This window comes from Branchiostoma belcheri, unplaced genomic scaffold (assembly GCF_001625305.1).
Source record: "Branchiostoma belcheri isolate BF01 breed outbred unplaced genomic scaffold, Haploidv18h27 scaffold33, whole genome shotgun sequence".
NCBI lineage: Eukaryota > Metazoa > Chordata > Leptocardii > Amphioxiformes > Branchiostomatidae > Branchiostoma > Branchiostoma belcheri.
The window spans coordinates 2,595,515-2,623,120 of record NW_017803943.1 but is presented as its reverse complement, the minus strand read 5'-3'; the positions used below and the strand labels follow the sequence as shown (position 1 = coordinate 2,623,120).

Below are 27,606 nucleotides of genomic sequence, written 5' to 3'. Positions count from 1 at the left end.
AGAAAAAATATGAAGCGACAGGGCGAAAAAAAAAAAAAACAGGTCTAGGCATCCTATTATAGCCCCAAATGCTACAATATGAGCCATGAAGTCAACAAAAAAGGCTGGGTTAAAATTTAAAGTATAAATTTTGAACTTTTAATCAAACCACTGCATTGATAGATGGAAAAAACTGTAACAACTAGGAAGAAAAGGAATTTCCTCAACTGTTGGGGGCAAAATATGAGCATTTTTGAGTTGATTCAGAACCAGAATCTTTTTTTTTTTGCAAATCAGAAAAAAATGAAGAGGCGAATCCGAGAACCAACAAATTAAATTTGTGTCGCCTAATGATAACACAAGCACAGCAGGAACGAAATTGCAACTGGAATGTGTCCACAATACAGTCACAGTGCTTACAACTTTTCATGATATCTTTAGACAAAAACTATGTGTCATCGTACTACATACGCCCCTACAATGCATATATAGACACTATATGTACTGTACATGCTATACTACTCATATTTCAACATAGCTGCCTCAGGCTTACAAACATTGTAGGTCCACAACAACATTTCTTGATGCTTAGTCTTCAGAGTGTCCAAAAGTTTGGTATAAAGCTGGTGTAATAATTCACAAAGACATACATGTATATCCAACAATTGGTACAGTATTGTTCTATAGCGCTACAACACTGGATCAACAGCCCAGGAGCCTCATACATTACCAAGCACTTAGCTGTCTTCTTTCCTATCTTTAACAAATACATATTTCTTCTATAGTTACATGTATATAACTTCTTATGGCTCTCAAGCATAGTACATCTTTCTACGTTCTCCATTGGCAAATACATAGTTGGCATCACAGTAAGCAGGTATTTACAAATTCCGTGCCTAAAGGTGTGAGGTTGAAGTAAACATTGACATACTAAATATATATATACTGATACTATAACCTTCTCTCTGCTGCCTAATGCCATAACCAGTAAAAATTTGCTGCTTAAAGGGTAACTCAGCAGAATGAAGGTTAATGAAATCCCTTATATGGCATGCTCTTTGCCTAAAAAATGACTAGCAGCAAATATCAACTCAGGATTCAATATCAAATTTCTCTGAATCATGATTTAAAAATAAAGCCCACTAGTCACCATTTCTACATCTCAAACATGATTTTGGTATCTTAATTACACCTGATCAATGAAAAAAAATGTCAACTACCCTGCCAGTAAAAACCTCTTCTACATGTACTTTTGTACCACCATCAGCTCCTTGTATATTATTCTCTACGTCTCTCTACAGTAAAACAATACAAAAATATATCCAGCATTGATGCAGCATAAAAACGCAGGCCAGGATAATTTTTTACGTAAGAAATTTAGACGTTCCACATGGCTTGTTTCTGTTCATCACACTTTAAAAAAATGTCAGTTTTTGACAACTAAAGACTAAAATGGCTCTAAATCTACTATCAAATTCAAACCTGAATACGGTTTGATTCTTGCCAACTGAAGAGTGAATAGCACTGTTTATGTTGAGCGACTGTCGCAAAGTTCTGCTGCACTTTTCACACGTAGTCAGCTTTGCTGGAAGAATTCATCTGAAGGAAAGAAAGAAGCTTGAATCAGAACCAAACTTTGCACCCTGACAACATACATTGTACATGTACATGTAAGTACCGCTGTTAGGTCACATCAATTCGATTTATTTTGGTTTTCAAATTGAAGTCAATTTTTGTCCTATGTCCATTGAAAGACCTTGGCTGACAAGAAAACCTCCAACATTAATACTTCTCGCAGGATTCAAACCTCTAAGCTCTAATGCTTTTCTTAAAATCATGAAAATGAATCCGAGAACCAAGAAACAAAATTGGTGTGGCCTGTGTAAGAGTTGGACTAAAGAGGTGGCCTTCCCTTCAGAATAGACAGTACAGAAGACAGGAACCTAGCTTTCTGTGCAGAAATAGAAATATAGTGGGAAAATTTACTGTGACTTGAAGGCAACACGCTGTAAGCACAAACCAACACCAACCACCACAGGAGAGAGGAAAGTAGCACTCCACCACCTACTGACCACACTCACCAGATTTACTGAACAGAAGGCAGTTTAACTCCACACACCAATATTATAGTACCTTGTGTTTTAGGGCATGCCATGTTTTCCCTCTGCTTAGACAGCATTCTCTGCAGGGTCCTTCAGAACCAGAAATTGATGGTACTCAATGTCAATATTGCAATAAACCTACCCAGATACATGCATTCAACGACCATGACTTTTCCTGTAACTGCTGTGGTATGACTGTACAGTTTTCATGGTCTAATTTGACATTAGAACCAACTGTTTTTGAAATACCTGCCACTAACAGTACTGTTAACAACTAGGTGAATTTGTTGGCAGAGAGACTCTGAATTTCAATATCGACAAATCTACTGTTACATTGGCTGAAGTTTGGCAACCTGCATATATCAGGTAGATGATCCCTAAAATTCGAGATTGAGAGAATGGACATATTGCTGCCGTAAGTCTCATTTAGATCTTGTACACTTGTTGGGAGACAATTTTCCAGTTGTTTCCAGGCCTTAACATCACTTCCCATCACTATAGAGTTTTGTTGTCTCTACTTGATATTAGTTAATTAAGTAATCAAGATGCATTCTAGAGACAAAAAGGCGTATCATAGAGAAGAGAACTTTACCGTTTCTTTCAGTTCCACGTGTTCGTTGGCGTTGGCGTTGGCGTTGGCAGTTTCTTTCTTCTTCTTCTTCTCCAGGTTTTTCAGTGCCTCATTGCTGTTCTCCACAAATTCCTGACAAAGAAAGAGAAGATTTTAAGTGTGTGTGGTAACAGAAAGTCTGATACAAGTACATCATAACCATTCGCAAAATCATTGTGCCCTTAAAATGCCCAGCTTGCTTTGCATCAAGACTAAAAAAAACAGTGCTGAAGAGATACAGTGTATTCATTCAAATTTGCATCACTCAAAGATTGAGTGATAAAAGGAAGATATTGCAAGGCAGAGCCCATCCCTCCCTTTCCACCTCATTTTACCTCCCTAAACAAAGTCAGGTATTCATTTTACACTGGGTGGAATGAGGAAATAAAGTCATGTAAACTGTCTTTCCCAAACCCAGAAGCTCTCAATCTGTTGACTGGTCACCTTATCCACTACATGTAGACAAAATTCTCAGGCAACAAAAATGTAAAGGTGTGACTACCACTTACCAGTAGTGACTTGTCCATGTAGTACTCTCGGCCAGGGGAACCATCATTGATCCTGCAGTCCTCACAGAAACACAGCAGTAAGGTGTCCACAACCATCTGCACAAAGGGAAACAAGTAACGAATCATAAATATTGTTACAGTAGAGTCAACAAAAGTCAGACATTATCTGCGAGGTTGAGCTTGAAAATAGAGTTTCAAACCCCATTTCTGCCTTATTTCTTGTGACTCTACTGTATTCTGTATACTGTAACTATGGACACATACAAGCACACACATGTGCGCACACATGCGCGTGCACGCACACACACACACACACACACTTTTCAGCGCTAACTCAGGTGACCTCAATACAACCCCAGGTGTGGCCATAAGACTAAGGTTTGTACCACTCACACCAGAAAGGAGCCTACTCTTAAGACTTTTCAATAAATATGGATGGTTCTTCAATGTGTTTAGGCAACAAGCTGGAATCTACATACCTCATACACAGACAGGAAGCAGTGAGCGATGAAGAAAGCGAACACGCAGATCACCAGGATGGGGACTGCGTAGTAGTGGAGCCGGGCGTCAGTCTGTAGGGCAGAAATAAAACAAACTTAACTTCCTACATGTATATGGCCAGACAATGTTAATCAGTTCTTGGATCAAATATGATATATACTGGTGACCTGGAAGTCATAGGCCTTTATGACAATAGAGTCTGTGTCAAAAGTCTGTACCACACTGTATTATAGACAGTGAATATAGAGTTAGAATCAAGTTTCTTTCTCTCAACAGTGTTTTTGCTTGGCTGTCATGGCCTAATCTCACAAGTTATGAATATTCTATCTGTATGAAATAAGGCTTACATCTCTGCACAGCTTAATATCTCTGTATCAAGGTAACAATAAGATGATTTAAATGTAGAGAAAATGTAAATGAGAATAATGCAATACACAAAGCTGAAAAATGGAAAATGGTGACAAAAAAAAATTAATGATTAACATGACATGAACCCACTCACTCTGTCAACCTCGCTTGGAACCTTTAAAACACACAAAAAACAACACATTTGAACAGTACAAAACTTAAAGAATATGTATATTCAGTATATTATTGTTGTCTTGCTGTGATTTGAACCCCCCCCCCCATGCTGTGATTAATGATGATAAGTCATTAAGTGACAAAGGAAACATAGACAGTGAGTCATGTAAAACAAGGCGCACAAAGCTGGACAATACAAAATGCCTGACAAAGTGACTATAGGGACACCGAAGCCCGTCCATTCCAACACCTACTCTGAAGATGATAAGTGAGATGGCGCCCACTATGGCGACCACGCCCAGTTTTCCCAGGAACAGGACAAAATCTCCAACACTGTTGATGGCCACGACACGCAGCGCGTTGGACACCAGCGCCAGGAACGCCTACAGAGAAGAACCAACAACACAGAATGTTATAAACACAAGATAGAACTGATCATGAAAGCAATAAGACTTCACCCACATACTCGTGCTGCTTTACAATACAGCAATCCTATAGCCCCACCCACCTTTCCTTTCTTACTTCGAGCTTAAATACCTGCCAAAAAATCAATTCAAAGTAGATACAGTAAAGCTACTACAGTTACTCACCCTTCTGGCTGCAGTACAAAAACTGGTCCCCTCAATGGCTGGATGGAAACCACAAAACATAAGTATCATGTTATAAACATTGTTACTGTTACAGTAATACCGGTATCATTTGATACTTGTCAAAAGGGACCAGGGGGATTTTTCAGTGATCAATCCAAACTGGTTCAAGATGAAAATAATTAAAAGGTACTGCTGTTGCTTACCTATGACTGTGTAGGCATTGTAGTTGAGGTACTTGAGGCAGTTCTCCAGACACCACAGACAGCAAATGCAGCACTTCAGCATGAACTGCACACACGAGTTCTCCTTGTCCTTCAACCTGCAAAAAGTCAACATCAAGTTGAGTGACGAGATCTGGGTCGATGAAGAGACAGAGTGCATCTCGAAAGCTCCTCTTGCAAACTCTTTTTGTTGTGTGTATATTTGTAAAAAAAATAACACTGTCAGATAGCTTTAACTACATCTGACTTCTGCTGTAATTGTATGTTGTATTTGTGTCACTCATTTACTATCAAGACTTTGATTATACTGATGCAAGGGTCCCTGACACAGTTGGGCAGCAGTTGGCTAGACTTCACAACACACAGGCAGCTCTGTCTAGCGTGTTCACACCAGCAAGGCCACACTCTCATGCATGCTGTCCGTGTGTGTTGTTGAAGTGAATGTACATGTATCATGACTGTGTTGTTATCGTACTTACTTAGCCTGTATGTAGGTGAGGATGAGTCTGGGGATCTTGACCAGTACGATGATGAAAGATCCGATGGCCACGGAGCCCAGATGGTAGCTGATCAGTCTGCCTGTGGCCTTCAGGATGGGAGAGGACACCAGCTTCTTGTCTCTGCATTGACAGAAGATAAAGGTAAATGTCCCATAGGCTTTTTAGCCCATAGGGGCAGTGGGTTGTTAATCTACATGCCCATCCCTCTCCTTCCAATACCTTTCACCTCCCCAATCATTGTGAGGAAAGTCGTGTGCCTCTCCCAACTTTGCAAGGACACAGTGTTTAGCAATAAAAGGAATTAAGCCAATTCAGATTTTTGCAGAAAACAATACATTCCAGCAGGTATAAACATACTGTGATAGATCCAAATGCTACATGTATCACAAGAGCACAAAATCAGCGTAACAAGGCTGGTTATTGTTAGTGCTTTAGACACAGGTACAGCAGCCCCACCTAGTGAAGTAGACCTGCGTTACAGCTCCAGCGATGACCATCTGCTGGCAGGCCAGGAAGAACTCGCTGGTCCAGATCAGCCCCACGACGTGGTACCACCACATGTACCGCACAGGCTCAGGGTCCCGGTACGTCACCCAGCCAGTGGAGGTGTCCACTGTAGGCTCTCCTGTAGATGTTGGTAGTACAGTATATCAGGTACAGTACTACAAATATTGAAGTGTTTGTTCATCTTAGTATTCTTACCGCAAAATCATGACTCCAGAAATACATGTACATGTATGTGTTTACTACTAAAATTATTACTGGGTTACTTTGTTTTAACTGCAAACATAAAACACCATGAAAACCGCCTTTCTGCTCCTAAATTAAGTCCCAGTAAATTTTATAGCAATCCCATAGCCTTTTTTGAGGCAGTGGGTTTTTTATCCACTGTATCTAGGGCAGAGCCCATCCCTTTCCTTCCACTGCCTTTGATCTGTGTGGAGTGAGGAAAACATTTTTTTAATGTATTGTATGGCCCAGCACTGTCAGGAATTGAACCCATGACTTTGTATGTCAGCAAATCTGCTGTCTGCAGTACCAATAGGGCTCTCTAGGGAGCGTGACCTTACCAGCAGTAGCCAGGAAGACCAGGACAGCAGTCCAGTAGATGAAGAACAGAGCGAGGGCGATGAAGGTCCACAGCGGCTGCAGGACGAGGAACGGGGTGTGCATGAACACTTTCCCAGCCTCGTGGAACAGGGCCACCACCAGCTTCACTCGCTTCCGCATCACGATCAGGACTATCAGCAGAACCACCTGGAGGAAAAAATAAGGTCCACAGCCTTAGAACAAGGCAACTGCAAAGACAACTGTAATGGTAACTGTAGTTACCCATAGCCTTTTTTGATGCCATACGGGCAGTAAGTTGTTATCCACTGTATCTAGGACACAATTGAACGGTGGAGCCCATACCTCTCTCTCCAATGCTTTTTTCATACTTCCACAACTGAAGTCAGTAGAGTGAGGAACTTTATGCAAAGTGCTCTTCCAAAAGGATTGGTGACAGGATTTGAACCAAGGATCTCTGGGTTCTGGGCCAAACGCTCTGCCATTATGCCAGACCACGGTGTGCCGAGTGTGACGCTTTTGAAGTGTATTTCGGCCTTCATTCGATCTGACCTGCAATTGGGTGATGCAGAATACACCTTGTTGTATCCTACATACATGTTTATTTCCTATGTTCCCATGTTTCCTACCGTGGCAATAGTAGCGATGATGGAGTACACCAGGAAGGCCGTCACGTCTTTGCCGTTTTCATCCAGCCGTTCGTTCTCAGGTAAGGCGTAGTACTCCTGATTCTTGGTTGCATACGTCCACCACAGTAAGGCTGTACCAACTATGGAAGAACAGATTCATACATTAGAAGTACATGTAGTAACATCAACAACTCGAACATTGAATTAATTTTTTTGTCATTGCCTTAAGCTAGAACTGGAATTTTCCTCACAAATACATTTTAAAACTCAGAATTACTTATTTGGAGAGTTTACTAGAGTAGTTTTTTGTGTGCAAGTCAAGTGATTACTGTGTATTTCGTGAAGTTGCTTGTACTTTTTTCACTTTTTACTTGTTTTACTGTACCCTTTTCCCAACTTCAGTGCTTCTATAATCAAGGAAGACATTTACTAAGAGGAACAGAAAACAGAGAGGAGTGGTGAAAAATGGTTTTCAGATCATCTGTGGTGCCCTAATGGTCAAATAATTAGACTAAGGGATAGATGAGATGAGAGATAAGATTTATTAAGATGAAGTGTAACTCTTACGGATGCTGGCAACAGCCACAATCCCCATGAAGATCCACATGACGAAACCTGCCACAAACCTGATGAGAGCCACCATCAGGAGAGCAACCACTGGAAACAACAACAACAAGGCTGTTTGTTTACACACAAACACACACACACACATGCACACCACACACACATACATGCACACCACACACATGCGCGCACACACACACACACACACACACACACACATGCGCACACACACACACATCAAAATCATGTTCTGATCTCAAAACTTAAGTTTTCAGTTTTTTAGGAAACCACTGATTTCTTGATGAATCTTTCTAGACACTGAATGTGACTACTTTGCAAGAAGGAAGCCACTACATCAGCCTTTTCTCAACCAGGTGGGGGGCAGTACCAATTTCCAACAAACTTTGATCCAGAGCTGATGGCAAACTTGCAGGAAAATCATGTGCCTATATGTAGATCGTGGTTCAAGTAGCTGATGAAGACCAAAAGATTCAGTCAAAAGTGTTAACACAAACCATACCTACATGCTGGACTTATAATTATTCTTGGGATTGTTTCTTCTATCTGGACACTTACCTACTGCCAGAACGCACATCCCTGCGATCTCAGCGCGAGCTTGAAAGACGTCACTGAGGACCTTGTAGAAGATGTCGTAGCTGTTCAGGATGGCCATGAACTTCACGAGAAAGTCTGGGGCATTCTTGGGGACACAGCGGTTCAGGAACGAGGTGCTGCGTTTGGGGAGAAAACTCGTCAGACAGAGGAATGTAAAGGAGCACTTCAGATCAGATTCATTATAGTCACATCTGTCCTACGCCGTTTACGTTCATATTCCTGAAGTAGTCTCTTAGAATAGACTTGATTGTATTGATCACATTGTTATTGATGCCATACATTGTACCATGTACAACTGTTGAGCAATAAAGTTCATTCATATTCATTCAACTACAGAAACAAATCATCAACAAAGTTCTCAGTCTGACCCTAGTCTCCAATTATAATTGTTATATCTTGTCTTTGAGGTCAGGGCTCAAAATACCACCAGATCCTGCATATGCAAGTTAGTGCAGGTAAATTGGGGCTGTGCAGGTATTCCTGATATCTGTCTGCACCTACACGTAACCTGCACTGGTCCATGCACTGAGTGCAATGTACATAAGTGCTTTCTTCACAGTTTCTTAGCTCAAATTAATCCAACCTACATAAAATCTAGTTTTGTTGTGTAGAAAAAAATATTGTCTGCAACATTGACCAAACACTGGAAAACCGTGAAAAAAAGTTTCGTGTAGGTTCTGCCGACATGCTGTCTAGTGTGGCCTTACCTTGCCTTAACAGGAGTATCGGGACAGGGTCCCAGGTGGCTCTGTCCTGCCGTCAGTATGTTCTCCTGCTTCACGTCATATTCACACAGGGAGGAGGAGGAGTTCTTAGCAAAGTCCAGGATCTCCTGGATGGAGTTTAAGTCCCGGTCGGGACACTTACTGACACAGATCTCCAGAGCATCCTTAGGGTTGATGATATCCATGAAGAACACATACCTAGGGGGAACAAAAATATAAAATTGTGGATTTGATTATAACTAACAAAGGGCAGTATTATACCAAAAGATTTATTTTGTTGGTAAGTGATGTTTTGTCTTAGGTATACTTTTTAAAAATTTTTCTTGAAATTCAAAACCCTAATGTTAGATGTATATCTATATACTTATATCTATATACTTTGGTCCTTTGAGAAATCTAGCAAAATAAGAGTAGTCTTAAAATAGTATCCTTCAAGATGAATAAAACTACTCATACTTTTACAATATACAGTCCTACATTATGCAGGAAATAGCATTTCAGAGGGTCAAGATTAAAAATTTTCCCAGGGAGCCCCATGTTAAATCAAGCAAAATTGAGATGATGGAAAACATTTCAGGCTAGCTAGAAAAGTTCATGTAGTTAAGGGAATACTAACGGCCTTCCAGTCATGTCCAGTCCGGCAGATTTCAGATTGATGTTGGCGTTCTTCTCGTTTTGCATCCCACAGACGTTACCGTAGCTGTCTGTTCCATAGGCCAGCCGGTACGCGTTTCCGCCGGCTATGGAATAAGCAGCAATGAAGAACTGCGGTAGGGGACATAAAAAAAAGACAAGTGTTGGCTATAGATTGCAACTCTTTACGACACTGCATTTAAGTTCAGTCATAGCGTCAGAAGTCCAGTAGTTAGCGGCCCTGCAGCTGTCTCTGGTGTGGATGAAGAGGTCGTGAGTTTGAATCCCGACTGTTGTCACTCATCTGTCTTGCACACTGCTGGAAAGGGTTGAAGACCTTAGGACGGGATGTTAAGCCACCAGGTCCAAAAAGAGTTAGGGTAATTATCCCAGACAAGGAAATAGGGTCTGTCTTCTCTGTTACAACCAGCTTGTGTGTCCTTGTGTTTCCCCATAATAGAAATACACACAAGCCCAAAACATAATACTTTATTTCCTTGGGAGAAGTAAAAGGAGGTAAGAGCAAGATTACATACCATGCCGACCCAGAAGAGAATAAAGATGACCAGAGCGATGACATCCGTGCAGCTGCGGTCCATCAGGGGCTGCCAACGTTCATCCTCCTCCTCATCCCTCTGTAAACAAACAAACAAGAAAATAAACAACTTTGTATTACTAAATAATTTAAATAAAACTCTAACAATGGTCACATTAATCCCTTCAGTCTACACCAATCTATTTTCTTGGCTCTTGGTTAGTAGAAGTTTGAATTCTTTTAAATCATATTTTGAATTCTCTTTAGATCTAGAAAAGTAGAGGTGTTTCAAAAACAGTATCTAAAACATTGTATCAACAGAAAATTAATATAAGACACAGCAAAAGCATCCTACTGTAACTTGGTGAAAATAAAGAAATTTACAGTATAATACTGGTAAAGGACCCCACCCATCCGACCAGAGGGAGGGGATATGACATCATGATTCATGTCTCTGTCAAAACTGTGATATCAAAAACCACCCACATTGACTTAAACATCAAAGTTCATAGATCAATAACAGCTTAAGTTGCACTCAAGCTTACATTAGAGAAGCATACATTTTACATTTTACAGTTCAAAACTTTCTGAGTATATCCAAAATGTTAAACAGTACTGCAGGCATAAATAAATTTACGGTATCACTTTTTACACAGGATTATTGTGATGTCAAAATTCATTTGTATAACTCTGGGGCACAGACGATATGTCAGACTTGTTAATGTGTTTTCAGTTCAGTCTGACATATTGAACTTTAACATGCCCTAGAGGGTACAGGGGTGTGGGTCCCACAAGGTTAGCACTTACCAGTAGTGTTACTGCAAATCTTGACATTTTTGCAGTGTTTTTATTTTCACGATTTTCGTGGTGACCTTCGACCACTTACCGTAAAATCATGACACCACAAATAGTTGTTTTGTAATTACTAACTGGGCAATGGAATTGTTTCAAACATAAACTTCAGACACTGTGAAAAACCTCCTTTCTCCTTACATGACGACTTTGAGCTCTCGCAAAAATAGATGAATTAACGGTACATAAACGTGGGTGTGGAATCTGCAATCTGTTTGTCAAAGGACTCGAACACGCCATGCAAAATTCATACTAACACCATAAATTGGACTTTCTGGCCACTTTCCGTTCACAAAACTGCTTAAGATAGGGAAAAAATTTACGGGACAAAAAGGAAAATCAAATTGCTGAAGTTTTGGGTAACCAACAATCGAATTACCGGACAAGAAAGAATTGTGTTATACATGTATATTACATGCGTCAGGGCTCAAAACTCATTTTTGGCAATAGGTCCACAGAAAAAATTTTGAGTACACAATTGTGACATGAGATAAAGACTAGAATGTTAGCATAACAACTTAATACAAAATTTACTGACTCTCTTAAAAGTTAAATGCAATACCCCGGTAGCTGGCTTCGCAATTCTAAATACGTAACAAAGTAAAAGTTAAACAAAATTTTTTTCTGACATTTCAATGTCAAGAGTATGGTATATACTGTTGTACAATACCTTTATGTAACCCTACACAAATATATGCACCCATGGTCAAAATTCAGGCACACATGTACATGTAGCTCCAATGTTGGGTGCACAAAAGAGCATAGCATGCACCCAGTATTTAAAGCCCTGGATATTACAAAACACAATGTCATGCTACCAACCAGAGTAACGGGTGGAATCTCCCTTGTCGTACAATCACAGCTTAAACAACCAGCCTTCCTCATTCTGTACACTTCTTTCTGTCTGTTTCACACTCTAAACGTTGTGCACACATGAATGTTGGCTATCTGTTGCGCACTGCATTACAAGATCCCCTACAGTATACGCCTCATTCCTTTGCATTAGGTCAATGGCAACGGTTTAAAAATAGCCCCCACAGAGTCAGTGTTACTATTGGCCCTTGGTCTGGTCTCCATTTGAAGATCAGGGTCAATCTGTAGAGATTTTACCAGGGGAGATGCATAGCCTGGTATCTGTCCTATATATTCCATCGCTGTGACTGCAATTTGCATGTCACTGTACATGTAGAATATAGTAATGTACTCTCGTGTCCCTAATAAACATACCCCCCGGAATAAACATACCCCCTGGACAAATCTTCAAGTCTAATAAACATACCCTCCGGAATAAACGTACCCCCCGGAAAATGACCAAATTGACAGGTGAACTGCGTGTCCATGATACTAAAATGTGCTCTTTATTTCAATACCAATATATGAGAAAATCTTTCACTGTTACATTTAATTAGTGAGTATATATCACTTTAATTAATGAGTATATATATTGTACTTGTTTTGGGGAAATACAAAATCCGTAGGAGAAGCTATTGCATTTTACACTTCTGAAATGCACTTTGCTAAGCCTTCTCCTGCAACTTGAGTTGAAAATCTGACTAACTTAAGAGATAGAAAATCAAGCCCAATTAAGTACAAATATAGGGGTTTAATGAGTATATGTACAACAAAATCCATTTCAACATAATACTCTCATCTGCCGAATAAACATACCCCCCGGAATAAACGTACCCCCCGGACAAATCTTCAAAGTCTAATAAACATACCCCTCGGAATAAACGTACCCCCCGGAAAATTACCAAAATAGACAGTGACTCTTCTACTAAAATGTGCCCTTACTAATATATGCACAAATCTTTATTTGCAATCAGGAATTTAAATGGACAACAAAGAGAGCATTTCTAGTACAAATGTGCACATGTTGTTGGGAAATACAATAACATACTGTGACCTGGTGTGGAATAAAAGTAACCCCGGGAAAATCAGGGTTTGTTTCTGCCTATATATGTTACATCCACAGAATGTCATCAAATTGAATGTTAATTGCCCTAATTACAAGGTCAACTTGGTCAAGGTCAACGGTAAGATAGCATGAATCTGTCACATACCGGTACATATTACTTGCTTGATGAGCCATGATGTTACATGTTGCATCAAGAGTACAACCCAACACTTGCACAATACATGGCAGAAACATGGCAGATGTTTGTTTTGATTGAATAAATGTATCATAAGTGTAGCTGTCTGCAATATTATCACTGCATTTACAATGTCAATAAAACATTATCATCTAGCGTACAATGTATGACATGCACTAACATCTATTTGGTGTACTGAAATCATTAAATTCTTTACACTGTATATACTGGGCAGTTCTAAAGATTTATTTCTAATAGAAATAGAAGGTTCAAGTTAACTGCAACTTTGTGGGAAAAGTTGATAGTCACTGTCTCCACCCCATCCTTTACAACCTCTCCTGGGTACCAGAGTTGGTGGCCATGGTTGTCGCTGTGTGCCACATGGCAACATTACCACACTTCCCAGGTTTGTAAGAAATGGGTTCCTGATACGATAAAAAGAAATACAGCAGGTAAGTACAATGTGTATATATACTGTAACCTCAAGTTTGAACTGAAGTCAGCTCATTGAAGAGAATGATTTGGATGACAATCCCGGAGCTACTGACTGCTGCAGCACAAAGGAAAACTACCCTGTCACCCCGACGACCTGGTCCTTTGAAGGACAAGGTATACGTAGGTAGGTAGGTAGATATCCAAGTCCAGGGAACTTGGGCAAAATATTGGTTTGCTGGCTTGATAAATTAAGTACATGGCTAAACAAATATGAGTGAAAATATATCTCCAAAATGCCATTTACTTTTATTTTAACAATAAGAATGAGCTTAAAATGCCATCAAAATTTTGAAAAAATTGGGCATAGGTTCCCCGGCTGACCCCTAACCGGGGGCCCACGGTGCCTCAAGTTCAACAAGTGAAAAAAATACACAGTGGTATTTTCAACTTGGAACAAGGCAAACAAGTGTCAATTTACATGTCAAGTACCACAGAAATAAACAACTCTTAAACTATAACATAATCAGTGATGAGTACTACAAGTACACATATTGCATTGAAACTACATAATTTTGCTGGCATGGGCTTGAGAAAAAAAATTGGTATTAATAAAAGCACACATAATTTCCTTAGACCTCGCCCCCTCCCCCATCCAGTGTTTACAAACTCTCAAAATACACAAAAACATATTTTACCTGGAAATTCTTGCTCCATAGCGTCAAATAGGGCGTATTTGTGCCGCTCCATTCACGTATTTGCTGTTCCTGAAGATCGCCCGAGCGGGCCGTATTTCCCGCGGCAGCGCTCTGTTTACCATGACTTCATCAGTAAAACTAGCGTTGCGCTTCGCCGGCGTGCATTCGAGAAAACTACCGATTACATCAGCCAAGGAGCTTTCATCATCATCAGCGGAAAGCCCTGTTTTTTGCCGTCATTTTGACACTGGTGACAAAACGGGAAAATGAAATTTAGGTGGTCAAATTGATGTAAAAAGATCGACAAATCGTTAAAAATGGACGTTTAGCCCCCCGAAAATAAAATTTTTCCGATGTTCCTGGCACCATTTTTAAGCTCGGAATCTGCGCTTTCGAATGGTGCTACTTTCATTCTGATGCGGTCTAAGACGGAGATGCGCAAGCGCACTAAAGTCAGGGTGATTTCGCAATAGCGAGCGGGAGCCGGCCGCGTTTCCGCGACCCGGGCGCTCGGCTCACGACGCGCCGTTTTCATCGGCAAATTTCTGGCGTTTGCAACATTTTACAACCTAAATAAATACACCACAGGAAAGGGGAAGTTATATCCTTTATTTTTATGGGTAACTTTGCTACTAGGAGCGAATGATTTTTGCACCGCGAGTGTGGGAAGATGCTAGAAAATTGAACCGACACCATGTGGTAGACGATTTTCCTGGTAGCGTTGGAAAGAACTTATAACGTCCGTCATAGCTCATATTTCCGACACAATACGTGTTCCTAAATATGACTTACATCTAAAAGGGAGGTAATATGTTGTTACAAATATCCTGATTTTGAAAAATTTTAGTAAACGTGCCGTCCAAAATAGAACGTACCGGGTGAAACCTGAGAGGCCCTCCCGGTCATTGGCCACAAATTATGCTCAATGCGGCGAAAACAGGCCCAAAAATGACAAGTTTCCCGCTACAATACGCGTTTATAAACGTCTTCAAGTCGAAGATTTGTCTTTTTTTTTCATGCGTACTCGAAAAAAAATTACTGATTTTCCAAAAATTAATAAACGTACCGTGCAAAATAAGAACGTACCGGGTGGACGTTCGGGCCAAAAAAAATAAACGTACCGGTAACGGGGGGTGCCCTAATTCCGACCTATGTTCCATACAAACGCACAGACCTTTGGTAATAGCTTATCTGACCAAAAACCCGCGCAACATGAGCTATAATATTGACAGATAAAGATCACAACGATTAAAGCTGCACAGCTGTGTATTTCACTTTAGTGCAGCGCCTTGCACCCAAGCATAATGGTTCGCGAAACGCACGGCAGGATTTTGGTCATTTTGCCGGTGGAACGTTCTATCGCAACAGGGGTGTCCTAATTCCGACCTAGTGTTTAACACAGGTCGATCTGAGAAGAGAGTTTAGACATTATAATACACAAATTATGACTAAAACAATCTACAACTGTTTGTCTGTCACAAACAAGTAATCTTTTTATGATTACGCGACTTGCTCCAAAGTGGCTGTTTGAAAAGCAAAACCTGCATTTTTGACACGCTCGTCAACCCCCGAACAAGCGTCGAATTCACACAAATTTTTCACTCGTCTGTTGTCGGAGTGTACGAACTAAAACAAACTTAGTGAGATTACCGATATCAACACAAAAACTTTGTCCATTCTTGTGGTTATTTTTAGGCACGTGCTCCCATGCATAACGCTACAACAAGGATTTTTCAAACTACTTGGGTATTAGGGATACCTCGGAATTAGGGCACCCCCCGTTACGTTTATTCGGCAGATGAGAGTAATTATTTGGTATGGTACATTGTCTAGTCTGGTCAAAGTCTGGATTCTGAAGAAGAAAAACTTCTGAAGAAAAAAACTTTTGAAGAAAAAAATATTATTCAGCATAAAATTTTGATTGGTTTCCATCTCATTGTTTTTTTAAAAATCGATAATGTGATTGTATCAATTTTAAACGCCCTAAAATTAGCTAAATCGGTGCTTTTACGGTGATTGCGCAATATGGGTGCCCTATGACCTTTGACTTTTTACGGGTCATGCTGCTCAGGCGCTAGGCGCCCTCCCCACGTCGGCCGTCCGTCTTGTGGGCAAATTTCTACTTTTTTAGGGGTTTCGGGACCTAAAAACTAACACCAGAGGGAAAATAAACCACATACGTTTTTTTCATGGTAAATATCGCTAAAATGGACCACGCATTATTCTGCCGCGTTGCCGATTTTGACAAGGACTTGCGGCCGCCATGTGCTAAATACGTCGATTAGCTACTCGCCTTCCCCTTCGGGTTTGTGGGCAAATTTTTGCTTTTTCAGACGTTTTGGGACTTAAAAATTCACAGCAGGCGAAAAATAAATAATATACATTATATTCATGGGAAATGCCGCTATCATGGACCAAATATTTATCTGTGACGTGTTGCCGAATTTTGCGGCCGCCGGCCACTTGCTGATGGTGCGGTACGTATGGACAATTTTTTCCCCAAAAATTAATAAACGTACCGTCCCTAATAAGAGTGTACCGGGTGGACGTTCGGGCCGAAAAAAATAAACGTACCGGTACGTTTAATCGGGACATCAGAGTATGTGTTGTCTGGCACCCTTCAACAGGGACCTATTGGAATGTGATAAAAGAAAAGTTTAAAACAACTCCTAAGTGGGTGACTTGCATGGTTGGACCCATTTCTTCCTCCCTGCCTTCAAACTTGACCTTAAGGTTAATCTGTGGTAACCACCCTGAAACAACAGCTAGACTTTTATATAAGTTATGTATGTATCTTATATGTACAATGTACATGTATGTACAAGTATGTATAGTATGTACATGTACATGTACACATATGTACATACATACTCTCATAATACGTACATACATATACATGTGTACATACATTAATAATTTATACAAAAAACACTAAACAGCAATATACAATTCAATCCAAAATGATCAAGCCCATATATAGTCTAGTACTATAGCCTATGAGCAAAAATTGAATTGAAACCTCTATTGCTTATCCATTTAGACTGCTGTCACTAATAATATCTTCACTGGTTGCAAGAATCTTAGCCTCAGTAATTGTATCGTTTGATTGCAGATATATGTCACCCAGTCAGTTCTTACTAGGTTAAAAAGCCATTCAGAAAGTATAATTTGTTTCTAGAGAGCGAGTGACGTCTTTTCCATTGCAAATTTACCATAGAGATTGACTCTAATCTCAAGCCTAAATCCAATTCAGTACCTCAATCCAACCATAGTACTGTAGTATACCAGTGCAGCAGTGAATACAAAATTCACGAGGGTCTTCATTGCCATTTTCCATTGTGAGATAGCTATTCCTGCTCTAATTCAAACATTACAAAAATATGGAAAAATTTACACTGTGCATTCTGTATCACTAAAGCTGCTAGTAATAGGATGAGTAAAGGTAGCTTAATACAACGATATACTAGTTTATCTGCAGCAATGAATACAAAATACACAAGGATCTGCATTGCCATTTTCCGTTGTGAGATATTTCTGCTCTAACTCAAATATCAAATACAGAAAAATGAAATTGAGATATCAAAGCTTTGTATCATTGAAGGTGTTCAAAATTTGTTATGTTGCAACCAACTAAAAATAAAGCTTCCTACAACTGAAAAGATTCTTACATCATGGAATTATTGTGCTCGAATGTGCCTGGCTGGCTGCCTGCCTAATTCTATCTTGATAAATGTCGTCATACGATATGGCTGATGAGTTCTATTAAAGCAATTAGTGCAGACATGCCCCCCTCTGCCCTATTACTGCAGAGATGATGGATGCTGCTGCAGACTTAATCAGGTATGACAGCGGAGGGAGTTGATGCGATTTCTCCGTCATGCGGGACAATTAAACCAGATACTTAAAGTACAGGACCCTTCACGCTATATTGGTCTAGACGTACATGTAGTGCAGCGTACTGCGAATTGTCAAACTTTTACGTGTTTGAAATGCAAGGAAACATACATGTTAAGCAGTGACTGTCGTCCTCAACTGAGGTGAGGTGGAGCATGATGCTTTTTCAAGTAGCGGCTACTAGTGCTAATGTCTGTAATTGTGTAAATGTCTGTGTGATGTGTGATGTAGGATGCCTACTAATACTAGCTCATGTTTATACTAAATTATAGCCAACCACACCAGTTCACCCTACTGTTTTCAGTAAGTGTGTTGGATTCTTTTACGAGCAGGGGTTCGGTGCTTCGGTTCGCGGTTTCCGACTTTATGTCACCGTCCGAAATGACTACAATTGTACAATCCTTCACAACATTTCAAAATTCAAGCGACCCTAGGCCTGGAATTGAACTCACTGCAAATTCAATATATATTCCGCGTTGTTTTGACTCCAAAGCCGGAGATATGTACAGTAGCAAACTTTTTACTTTCAGTGTGCCGTGAAATTTAATTGCCGTGAAATTAAGCGGGTTTACGGTAGGTGAGCAGGTCTGATTCCCCACGGTACGGGTATACTACTGCAATATTCATGTCTCCACTTCCTCTGTTATCCCCACAAGATCACTTCTGATGTACAGGGAGAAAAAACAGACACACAGAAGGCCTAATGCTATTTTAAAACACTACAACTATTAGCTAAAATGTAATGAGCATAATACTGTAAATCTTGGAATTTCTCGAGGCAGTTTTGTTATCTTATACAATTTTCATGGTTACCTTTCCAGACCTACAGCAAGTTTGGGACACTGCAAATATGTGTTGTTTGTACATAAACCAAAATACTACTGTAACAGTCTTCTTTCGACCAAGGATTTAAAATGCCATAAAAAATCACTAGCTTTCTCTCTGGCAAAATAAATGATTTTACAGTAGCTAGCTAGCTCTAGGGAGGATTTTATCTTCTATTAGTGTGTTTTCGCTCTAGCAAAATAAATGATTTTACATTAGCTAGCTCTCGGGAGGATTTTATCACCTATTACTATTAGTATTAGTGTGTTTTCATCCTTGTAAGTGAAAAATCTCTCGACCATCTAACCCCCTCCATTAGAGAGGCAATTGTTTTTGCCCCTGTAGTTGACAGCCTAGCCTGGCTGTCTATGTAAAGCATGTTTGTGTTGCCTATTTGGCCTGGCCTAGTCTATGTTCCTATGGACATGTGGTGACACATGGGTGCAGGGTTAATCTCCAAGCAGACGCACTGCAGGGACTTATTTCAAAGGCAAAACACTTTAAAAAATTGTCAAAACTGGAAGATGCTGCAGTACCAAGGAGAGCCACCAGGGGGTCCAAAATCTAATCATTTCTACCAAAGGTCAAACCCTACCCATTTCCAGCTACCAAATTCTATGACAGTCCATACATAGTTTTTAGAGGTATCATGCTAAACCACATCCAAACATCCAAACATGCTTCTAAATGAGCTATATCCTTATAGTCTACTGACCGCGTTCCTCGAATTTGTACTGCTACATGTAGATAGATCCTTTAGATTACAATGGTTGTGGTTTATCTTTCTTTTTGTCATCACAATTTGTAAACAACATTTCATACTTGACAGATCTATACAGATGTCTTTCATCATCATCATTATCATTGTTGCTGCTCATCCCACATCTGCCTCTAGGGATGTCATCATAATTAACCCCTATCCCAGCTACCTGACACCGTGACCAATACAAATTGGGTGTCAAAAGGTTACCTTTAGGTGGGATAAGGTTAATGTAGCTTTGCTGAGTGATATTTTACACGCTGGCCTAAGAATAAGTCAGTTTCAAGGACTATATACAGTAACTGTAAATCTTGTTACCAAATCTGACCTCAAAAATTACTGATAGTACGTTTAGATGTCCTTAAATCCACATTTTTTAAATGTATTACCAGGTATATGGCTCTCTAAAATGTGGCAATCTACTGCTTGGCCTATGCCTCACTAAAAAGTACATGCAAGAACATGCAATATAGCAATAAACTTAATGATATGCAAAGTATGCCTGCCATCAATTCTTTGACAAACCCAAGACCCAACCATAAAACTGTCAAATGTAAAATCAATACATCTGGTTAATGAACTCATCGATTTTTAGTTTTACATGATTCGTAATTGGACTGTTCTGATTCTAGCCTGGCAGCCATCGGGTTAGCTTTGGGTTAGCCGTTGAGTTCAAACTTTCATCAATGAGCCCTGTTACAAAACGTATGGCACTCAGGCTACTCTGATTCAATCTGATATGTACAAAAATCAATGGTCATGAGTATGTTGAGCATTTAAACTTAAAAGCCACTTGCATGTACTGGATAGCACAAGCGCTAAATATACTGTAAAATCGATTACTTTTGAAAGGGTTTGAATTTCGTAGCAGGAGGGGAAAGGAGGTTGTTTTCATTGCGTTTTAAGTTCGCAGTTGAAACAATTCTGTAACACAGTAGTCATACAACGGAGACACATAGTTACAGTGTCATGACTTTATACAGTATTCTATATAGACGTCCTATGCTACATATAGTGTGGCATCCTATGCTACATATAATACAGTGAATGTTAAGTTTCAGAGATAAACATTGTGCTTTCCTAAAGGGTCTGCATGTCTTTTCTTTCTGTGAGGTGTAGTGAGCCATTTTAATTCATGGTTAATCGTAGCCTGAGGACTTGACAATAAATTACTCGTTTAGAATAACTACAAGGTGTAGTGAGCTATTTTAATTCACCCTTAATTGTAGCCTTAGGCATTGTCAATAAATAATCGTAAAGCGTAACTGGTTGCTCTGACTCTACGTTACCCGTTAATCGCTATCCTGGATGCATAGTTGAGCGTTCCTGACAAAGTATCCTTATTGCAAATACTGGTTTAATGCCAGATTACACAAAATTACGACTGAACATCTGGTAGTGTTGATTTTCGCATACTTTGGCAAGACAATCCCATGAATACAATGGTGCAATCCATTGAAATCTTCCCTAAAACCTTTCACAACTGTCAATTTAAGTGTTGCCAAGACCCCCTACTCTTGCAGACCCCTTCCAACACCCCCTCCCCCGTGGCACATCACTGATAGGCCCCCACACGCCCCAGTTGTTGCAGTGCCCAGAGCATGTGAGGATGTTTACTCAACTGTGGCCGAGACATGTTGTGCGCGATCTCACTATGTACTCACGGAAAAACGGCAAATATTCCCCCATTCCCTTCTGCCCCCCAATGTTTAACAAACCAGCAGAGATGACATTTTAGCGGCCACTTTGTTTGGGGTGGGGTGGGGGGGCAACGAACTCATAAATTACCTTCCACCAAAACGTTGAAACGTTAACCCTTAATTTCATTTCGTATAACGTTACCGCCTACTTAGGTTTTTCATTTCAATTTTAACGTATCTACGTGCTTTTAACTACAACTGAATTCGCACGTACACATCTGCGTTGGATATGATCTAACGCTAAAAGAGCGACGTTCAAAAATGGACGTTGTTGTTGTTGTACTGAATATGGAACCATGCTGTGATTATAGTGGAATTTTTGAGCGACCCGCTCCCGTTGTATTTTTCTCTTCTTCCCGTGCAGTTTTGACCTACCTTGTTGCCCGGACAACAACGACAGCAGGGTTGACAGCACCCCATGTTTCTCCGCGAACCCGAAACGATGCTGTCACGGCTGGCCGCGGCTTGCGAAAACCGAGAAGACAAACTGTTGGTTGATCCTTTTCAGCCGAAGTGATGGCTGTCACTGTAGAAAGCAAATATCCTTTCACTTTCCGTTCTCTAGTCCCTGCCCCTTTCTTCGCTTGCCAAGAGCTCCAGGCACGAAAATTCCTGCAGATTTCTCTTCTAGATCCCCTGGCCGCGTGTTAGCAGGGACAAAGAGGTGCTCAGAGAGATCGGACTGGATTTTGGAGCGGAATTCCCCTGACAGTTCGCTTGTCTGTCGATCCTCCTTTGCTTGTCCAGCCGCGCCAAAACAGGCCGTGTTTACCGCCGCAAAACGGCCGGGTGTCGTAAATGCCTCAACACACCGACAACAGCGACCCCTAGCGGCCCAGTTTAACACAACAAGGGTCGGGCAACTTGGTCCAGACATGATCATGCATGATTGAGTGAGTGAGTGAGTGAGTGGGTGGGTGAGTGAGTGAATGAATGAATGAATGAATGAATGAATGAATGCCTAAATGAAAAGACTGGTGCAGTGTTGTTGAAAATTTGGATACATTTGGTGTTGGAATACTACAGTCAAACCTGCCAAGGTGACCACCTCTTCAAGCTGGCCACCTGGCCATGTTGACCGCTTTTTCTCGGTCCCAAAAATTTTCTCCAATGATGCAAGCATTAAGCAACCTGTCCAAGGTGACCACCTGGCCAACATGACCGCCCTGAGTTGGGTCCGCTCAAGGCCCGATACCTGTCTTTCCCGAGTCTAAAATAATCTGCAAAATTAAACATTTTCACCTTGGACAATTACCCATTGAAACAATATTGCAAAGTAAAGACAGATTTTTATCAGTTCTAAAGAGACAGGGGTCAACCTTTTTCTTGCCAAACCGGTCAGTTTACTTCTGAGGGTTACGTGCCCTATTTCAAGGCTAATAGGCTGGCATTCTAGGCCGGACCATTTATGGGAGCAGGTAAATACTAAATGGGACCTTCTATCTGCTGACTGATCTGGATATTTTTGTGGATAATGTTTCATTGTCCTATTCAATTTGAGACCTTTCTTGGTATGTAGTGTGAAAATGTCTGTCATTATAAAGTTAAGCGGCCTTTGAATTGAACTTTGCATGTTGTGATGCTATGCCACCCCAAAGTTGCTTGAAATGTCAAGAAATTTCTTGCATATTTAGCAAGAACATGTGTGTACCAAATATCAAGTCATACACAGTGTACTATGGGCAATACCACGACAAAGACAAAAAGCTAAGAATCACTAGAGTGGCACTATATAGACATGGAAGGTAATTATATAACATAAAAAATGGACTGAACTCAAGTTTGGACGATCACCACTCTTTCTAGTGAAAAATCATCTGGTTAGAAGTGTGTAGCTGACTCACAGCAGAACAGCAGAGCCCTGAAGATTGATATTTACCTAACTACATGATTGTATTTGTTTCATAGGGATATGAACAACGTACTGCAGGAATGCTCAATGAGCAAGCTAAAGTGGCTCTGTGTTGCCATGTTGCTTGTTGTTGGTACCTCGGTGGTGCTGTACAATGGTCAGGTACGCTACACATACTAGTATCACATGGACTGTCAGCATCTCATTTACTACATACAATTTGAAAATACAATTTCACATATTGCTGCTGTGTTTAAAATGAAAATGCCTTTAAGCTACTTCTTTGTAGCGACAGAGTGCATTCAAGCTGGAAAATTGTTTCCTAGCTAGAGAAATGATATAAAGTCTCTTTAACTCAAATGATGGCTAAGCAAAGTACGCAATATCAGTGTACAATTTAATATTGATGCTTCAATGAATTAATTTATTGTACAAAAATACCCACTAGGTTAAGTACAAAGGAGTCGCTTTTGTTTACAAACAAATATACATGATAAAGCTAGCACTAGTTCTATCATCTAGTGCGTAAATTTGAATTCTAGTTTTTCAATAAAAACAGCCCATCCCATGTTTTCACAGGTGACTTCTTGGATTCAACCTATGGGAACAGTGAAGAAACAGCCCCAGTTCTTTCATTTAAAATCAACTAGACTAAGTCAACCGACAAAACCTCCAAGTCTAAAGAAGATCGCTGAACCGACGGTCAGTCATTGGAAAACAGATTCATGCCCTCAAACAACAACCATACAAAAAGAAAAGAAGTGCGGATTTTTCTCTGTGCTTCCTTATGTTAAACAGCTCAGGTTTTTCGTAGAGTCCGGGGGAAAATTTGAGGTCGGGGACACGTTACGTGTCGTTTTCCTGGCTAAAGACAAACAAGGGAACATAGCAACTAACGTCGGTGACTTCTTCCAGGCGTCCATTATTAATATGAAAACCAAGTCTGGTGCAGTTGGGATTATCAAGGACCACCAGAATGGCACGTACACAGCAACTTTCCAACTGTTGTGGTCGGGAGAGGTGAACATAATTGTCAAACTTATTCACCCACGTCAGGCCATAGATGTCATAGAAAGGACAGCCTGTGAACATCCTTTTGACAAGCTTATGTTTCTGAAACGATACATTATTGGTGCGGCTAAAATCGACACCAAGTGTAACGTAGACCCGGCTGTGTTGAACAGCCACACCCCGGTGTGTAACTACTCCGACCCACATGCAGGAGGCTGGTGGTACTGTGAGAAAGCCGCTAACATCTCCTGTGATACTCCCGGGTATCACTGCAGGCTTTCAACGCATCAGATCAAGCTGCTGAGAAAAGATGAAAAAAAGCTGTTCGGCAGGTAATGTAGTTTAGTAAAAGTTTTGAGGCATTTCTCACCAAAGCAATATTATACTATGTCATCTCTGGAGCCGAGGAGCTAGCCTGTATACCGGCAACAGTCTGGTACCCAGGCTAGATTATTATTGATTTGAGCACAAAAAATGTTGGAGCCTATGATCATGAATCTTTTATTCTATTTTTATCTTTATTTTTGTTTATTCCAGGGGAATGAACGGAGTGAAGAGAGCCATAGCTGGATCACCGTCTAAAGTGAACGTCGAGAAAGGTAAGATAACAAAGGTGTTGCAAAAGTGAGTAACATTGGGTGATAAGATAACATCATCAAATGTGAGTGGGCATCTTGAATTAACTAAAAAAACATTGTGTCTTGCAAGTTGGACAGCCATTTGTCGTACAATTCGTAACCATCTTACACCTTGCAAACAGGGTTGGATCCTTTGATCAACCGGCCCCGGTGCACGCCGGGACTTCCGACCCCACCGATCTCCGGATTTTATGCCGGAGGCGTCTGGAACTCACTAATCTGTCACAACAGACACTTCTCCAACCAATCAGAATGGAGGACATGTCTGAAGGGGAAGACCCTTCATTTCATGGGAGACTCCACCATACGACAGTGGTACGAACAGTTGGTTGAGCTCCTAAACCTTTCCGAAAGTTCACTTCCGGACGCCACCCACCAGACTGGACCTCTGCTTGCTCGTGACACCACAAACAACATAACAATAAAATATCGTGCCCACGGCACACCTCGACGTTGCAATTGGGCCCCGGTCTCAAACTTACAATACGTTTCCAACCTCATTGATAGAATAAAATGGGGACCAAACGATGTCGTGGGAATCTCTGTCTGGGCCCACTTTACCTCGTACCCTGTGGACATGTACAGAGAGAGGATGGAGGCCATCCGAGCTGCGATTCAAAGGCTGCATCAGAGGAGTCCCCAGACCCTTGTGGTCATCAAGTCCGCCAACACGCGGATGGGAGACGAGCTCATCGCCGGAGACTGGCTGGCGTACCAGCTGGACTTGGTGATGAGAGAAATGTTCCAGGGGATGAACGTCGTTCTGGTAGATGCCTGGGAAATGACAACTGCACAACAATGGCACGGAGACGCTGTCCACCCTGCAGGTGACATCGTCATACAAGAACTGGAATTCCTGTGTTCTTTTCTTTGATTTCTCTCTCTGTAACGTTACTTGTGTATGACTTGGTTTAACTAGCAGTTTGATTTCCAGTTAGTAATTGTATAAGCTAGGTGAACTAACAGTATGAATAGTGATCATGATCCTATTTGCATAATCAGGGGTTATAATCTATAATTTGTCAGTCATAAAGTTTGTCATTATTTGGCGAAGGTATGAGATCGTGGAACTCTAGATTTAGACTGAATATAACTGCCCTTCAGCGTAACTGTCAGCTTCACAGGCACAAGGCACACAGCAGCTAGCTATATCATACCGAACGACTTCTTACACTCAATCTTTGCACATTTAATATTGCAGGAGTTGTTACAGCTTTCTAGTGACAAATGCCCCTGAACTGTGCTTGGTGGCAACGAGTTCCACTCTACAATAGTACTTGGAAAATACGAGTTTTTGAACACCTTAATTCTTGGTTGATAAGTCTGATATTTGAAGCCGTGACGCCAGCTTTACAATTAAAGTCGCAGACAGCACATTAATCTCAAGTACTTTGGCTAATGTTAAAACAAAATTTTAGAATTGGCCACTTATGATATAAAAGAAGCATGTTTTGACGGAAGGGTTTACAGCTGGTCAAGGGAGATCTATTTTTACGCATTGCCCAACACAGCAACAATGAGCTGCAGTGCAATGAGCAACATTGCCGAAGGGAGGGTGAAGGCGCCATTACTACTACCGGTGCAATCGTCCTCCGCCCAGGCCACCACAGAGTCATACTTGCCATCTGCAATTAGAAGATCGAAGTTACCGTAAATAATTTCATCAGGTTGGAAGATACTTAGGGTATAGAATTTTCTTCACACACAACCAGTAAGGTTCTCACCTGCTTACGTTTAAATAGCGGCGAGTTGCAGAACTCCAGTCAGAAGCTCTGAGGAAGGTGTCTGATAGACATCGAAACATAAGCAGGTGAGAACCTTCGGTTGTGTATGAAGAAAATTCTACACCCTAAGATAGAAGTTAGTTTATGCAAATTTTAATATTGAGAGTATAGTATCATATGGATGTCATCATAAGTCTGTTATATATAATAAAAAAGACAACGAAACGATATCACTCGGTTTGTAAGTTTATGATATCATGACACCTTTAGGTAGGAGTACATTGTATATTATATCCTTATGTGAAAATTTGATTGTCCAAACTAATGATTTGTCCCCATGTATTTTCATCCCAGTCTTTCCAATCTGCTCCTGTACTGTGGCCCACAAGTACTTTTAAAAAGTTTCATTAAAAGTTGTCTTTGTGGGCCACAGTATTCATAATAATTGACATGGTGTACCTCCTATGTACTCCAGGATAACAGGGATATCCTCTGGCCCGCAGTTGGGCATCGGTGCTGTGATGTTGAGCACAACAGTCCCCATTTCCGAATACAAACTGTGAAAAAGTATATATTAAGATAACTTTGTCAGTAACCAACTGTAAACATTTACTCAACTATACGGGGTCAACTTCTCAAAAGCATTAATTTACTGAGATAGGACTTGGACATCTCAATGGGTCATATAATAAAAACTCAAAATGCCACTGCAAACTAGTCTGCTGCAGTCCGAGAATAGCCTGGGTACCATCCTGGTTAGTTTACGTCCGCTCCTACAGTCGCTACCACCAACCAGGCGGCCGTTACGGAAGCGATCCCAGACT

General features: G+C 40.7%; 3 protein-coding genes across 4 annotated transcripts in view; 1 reads left to right on the top strand and 2 right to left on the bottom strand.

Annotated features, from left to right (window-relative positions):
• Positions 1-246: 246 nt before the first annotated feature.
• On the bottom strand, positions 247-22,347 carry LOC109475279 (choline transporter-like protein 1). The gene is made up of 17 exons (XM_019775886.1): positions 21,933-22,347; positions 10,305-10,403; positions 9,752-9,900; positions 9,118-9,333; positions 8,372-8,526; positions 7,799-7,888; positions 7,232-7,371; positions 6,605-6,791; positions 5,991-6,159; positions 5,514-5,654; positions 5,017-5,132; positions 4,814-4,851; positions 4,478-4,606; positions 3,680-3,772; positions 3,201-3,296; positions 2,674-2,784; positions 247-1,578 (listed from the first exon to the last, which is right to left on the bottom strand). The coding sequence occupies exons 1-17, from the start codon at positions 21,975-21,977 to the stop codon at positions 1,546-1,548; spliced, it is 2,007 nt and encodes a 668-aa protein (XP_019631445.1). The 5' UTR covers positions 21,978-22,347; the 3' UTR covers positions 247-1,545.
• A 1,463-nt stretch (positions 22,348-23,810) lies between these two features.
• Positions 23,811-26,102, top strand: LOC109475168 (NXPE family member 3-like). Its single transcript, XM_019775700.1, has 3 exons — positions 23,811-24,752; positions 24,958-25,019; positions 25,181-26,102. The coding sequence occupies exons 1-3, from the start codon at positions 23,977-23,979 to the stop codon at positions 25,930-25,932; spliced, it is 1,590 nt and encodes a 529-aa protein (XP_019631259.1). The 5' UTR covers positions 23,811-23,976; the 3' UTR covers positions 25,933-26,102.
• A 103-nt stretch (positions 26,103-26,205) lies between these two features.
• Positions 26,206-27,606, bottom strand: part of LOC109475308 (pancreatic triacylglycerol lipase-like) — an 11,063-nt gene continuing 9,662 nt past the window's right edge. For both annotated transcript variants that reach the window (XM_019775923.1, XM_019775924.1), the window contains exon 10: positions 26,206-26,683. In XM_019775923.1, coding sequence (XP_019631482.1) covers positions 26,550-26,683 — 134 coding nt within the window. In that variant the 3' untranslated portion in view covers positions 26,206-26,549. The remainder of the gene's footprint in view (positions 26,684-27,606) is intronic.

Coding starts and splice junctions, on each gene's coding strand:
- LOC109475279 (XM_019775886.1), bottom strand. CDS start 21,977: ATGGGGTGCTGTCAACCCTGCTGTCGTTGTTGTCCGGGCAACAAG. Junction 3,773..4,477: donor TCTCACTTATCATCTTCAGA/GTAGGTGTTGGA, acceptor TCTGCCCTACAG/ACTGACGCCCGGCTCCACTA. Junction 2,785..3,200: donor ACATGGACAAGTCACTACTG/GTAAGTGGTAGT, acceptor TTTCTTTGTCAG/GAATTTGTGGAGAACAGCAA.
- LOC109475168 (XM_019775700.1), top strand. CDS start 23,977: ATGTTTTCACAGGTGACTTCTTGGATTCAACCTATGGGAACAGTGAAG. Junction 24,753..24,957: donor GAAAAAAAGCTGTTCGGCAG/GTAATGTAGTTT, acceptor TGTTTATTCCAG/GGGAATGAACGGAGTGAAGA. Junction 25,020..25,180: donor TAAAGTGAACGTCGAGAAAG/GTAAGATAACAA, acceptor CCTTGCAAACAG/GGTTGGATCCTTTGATCAAC.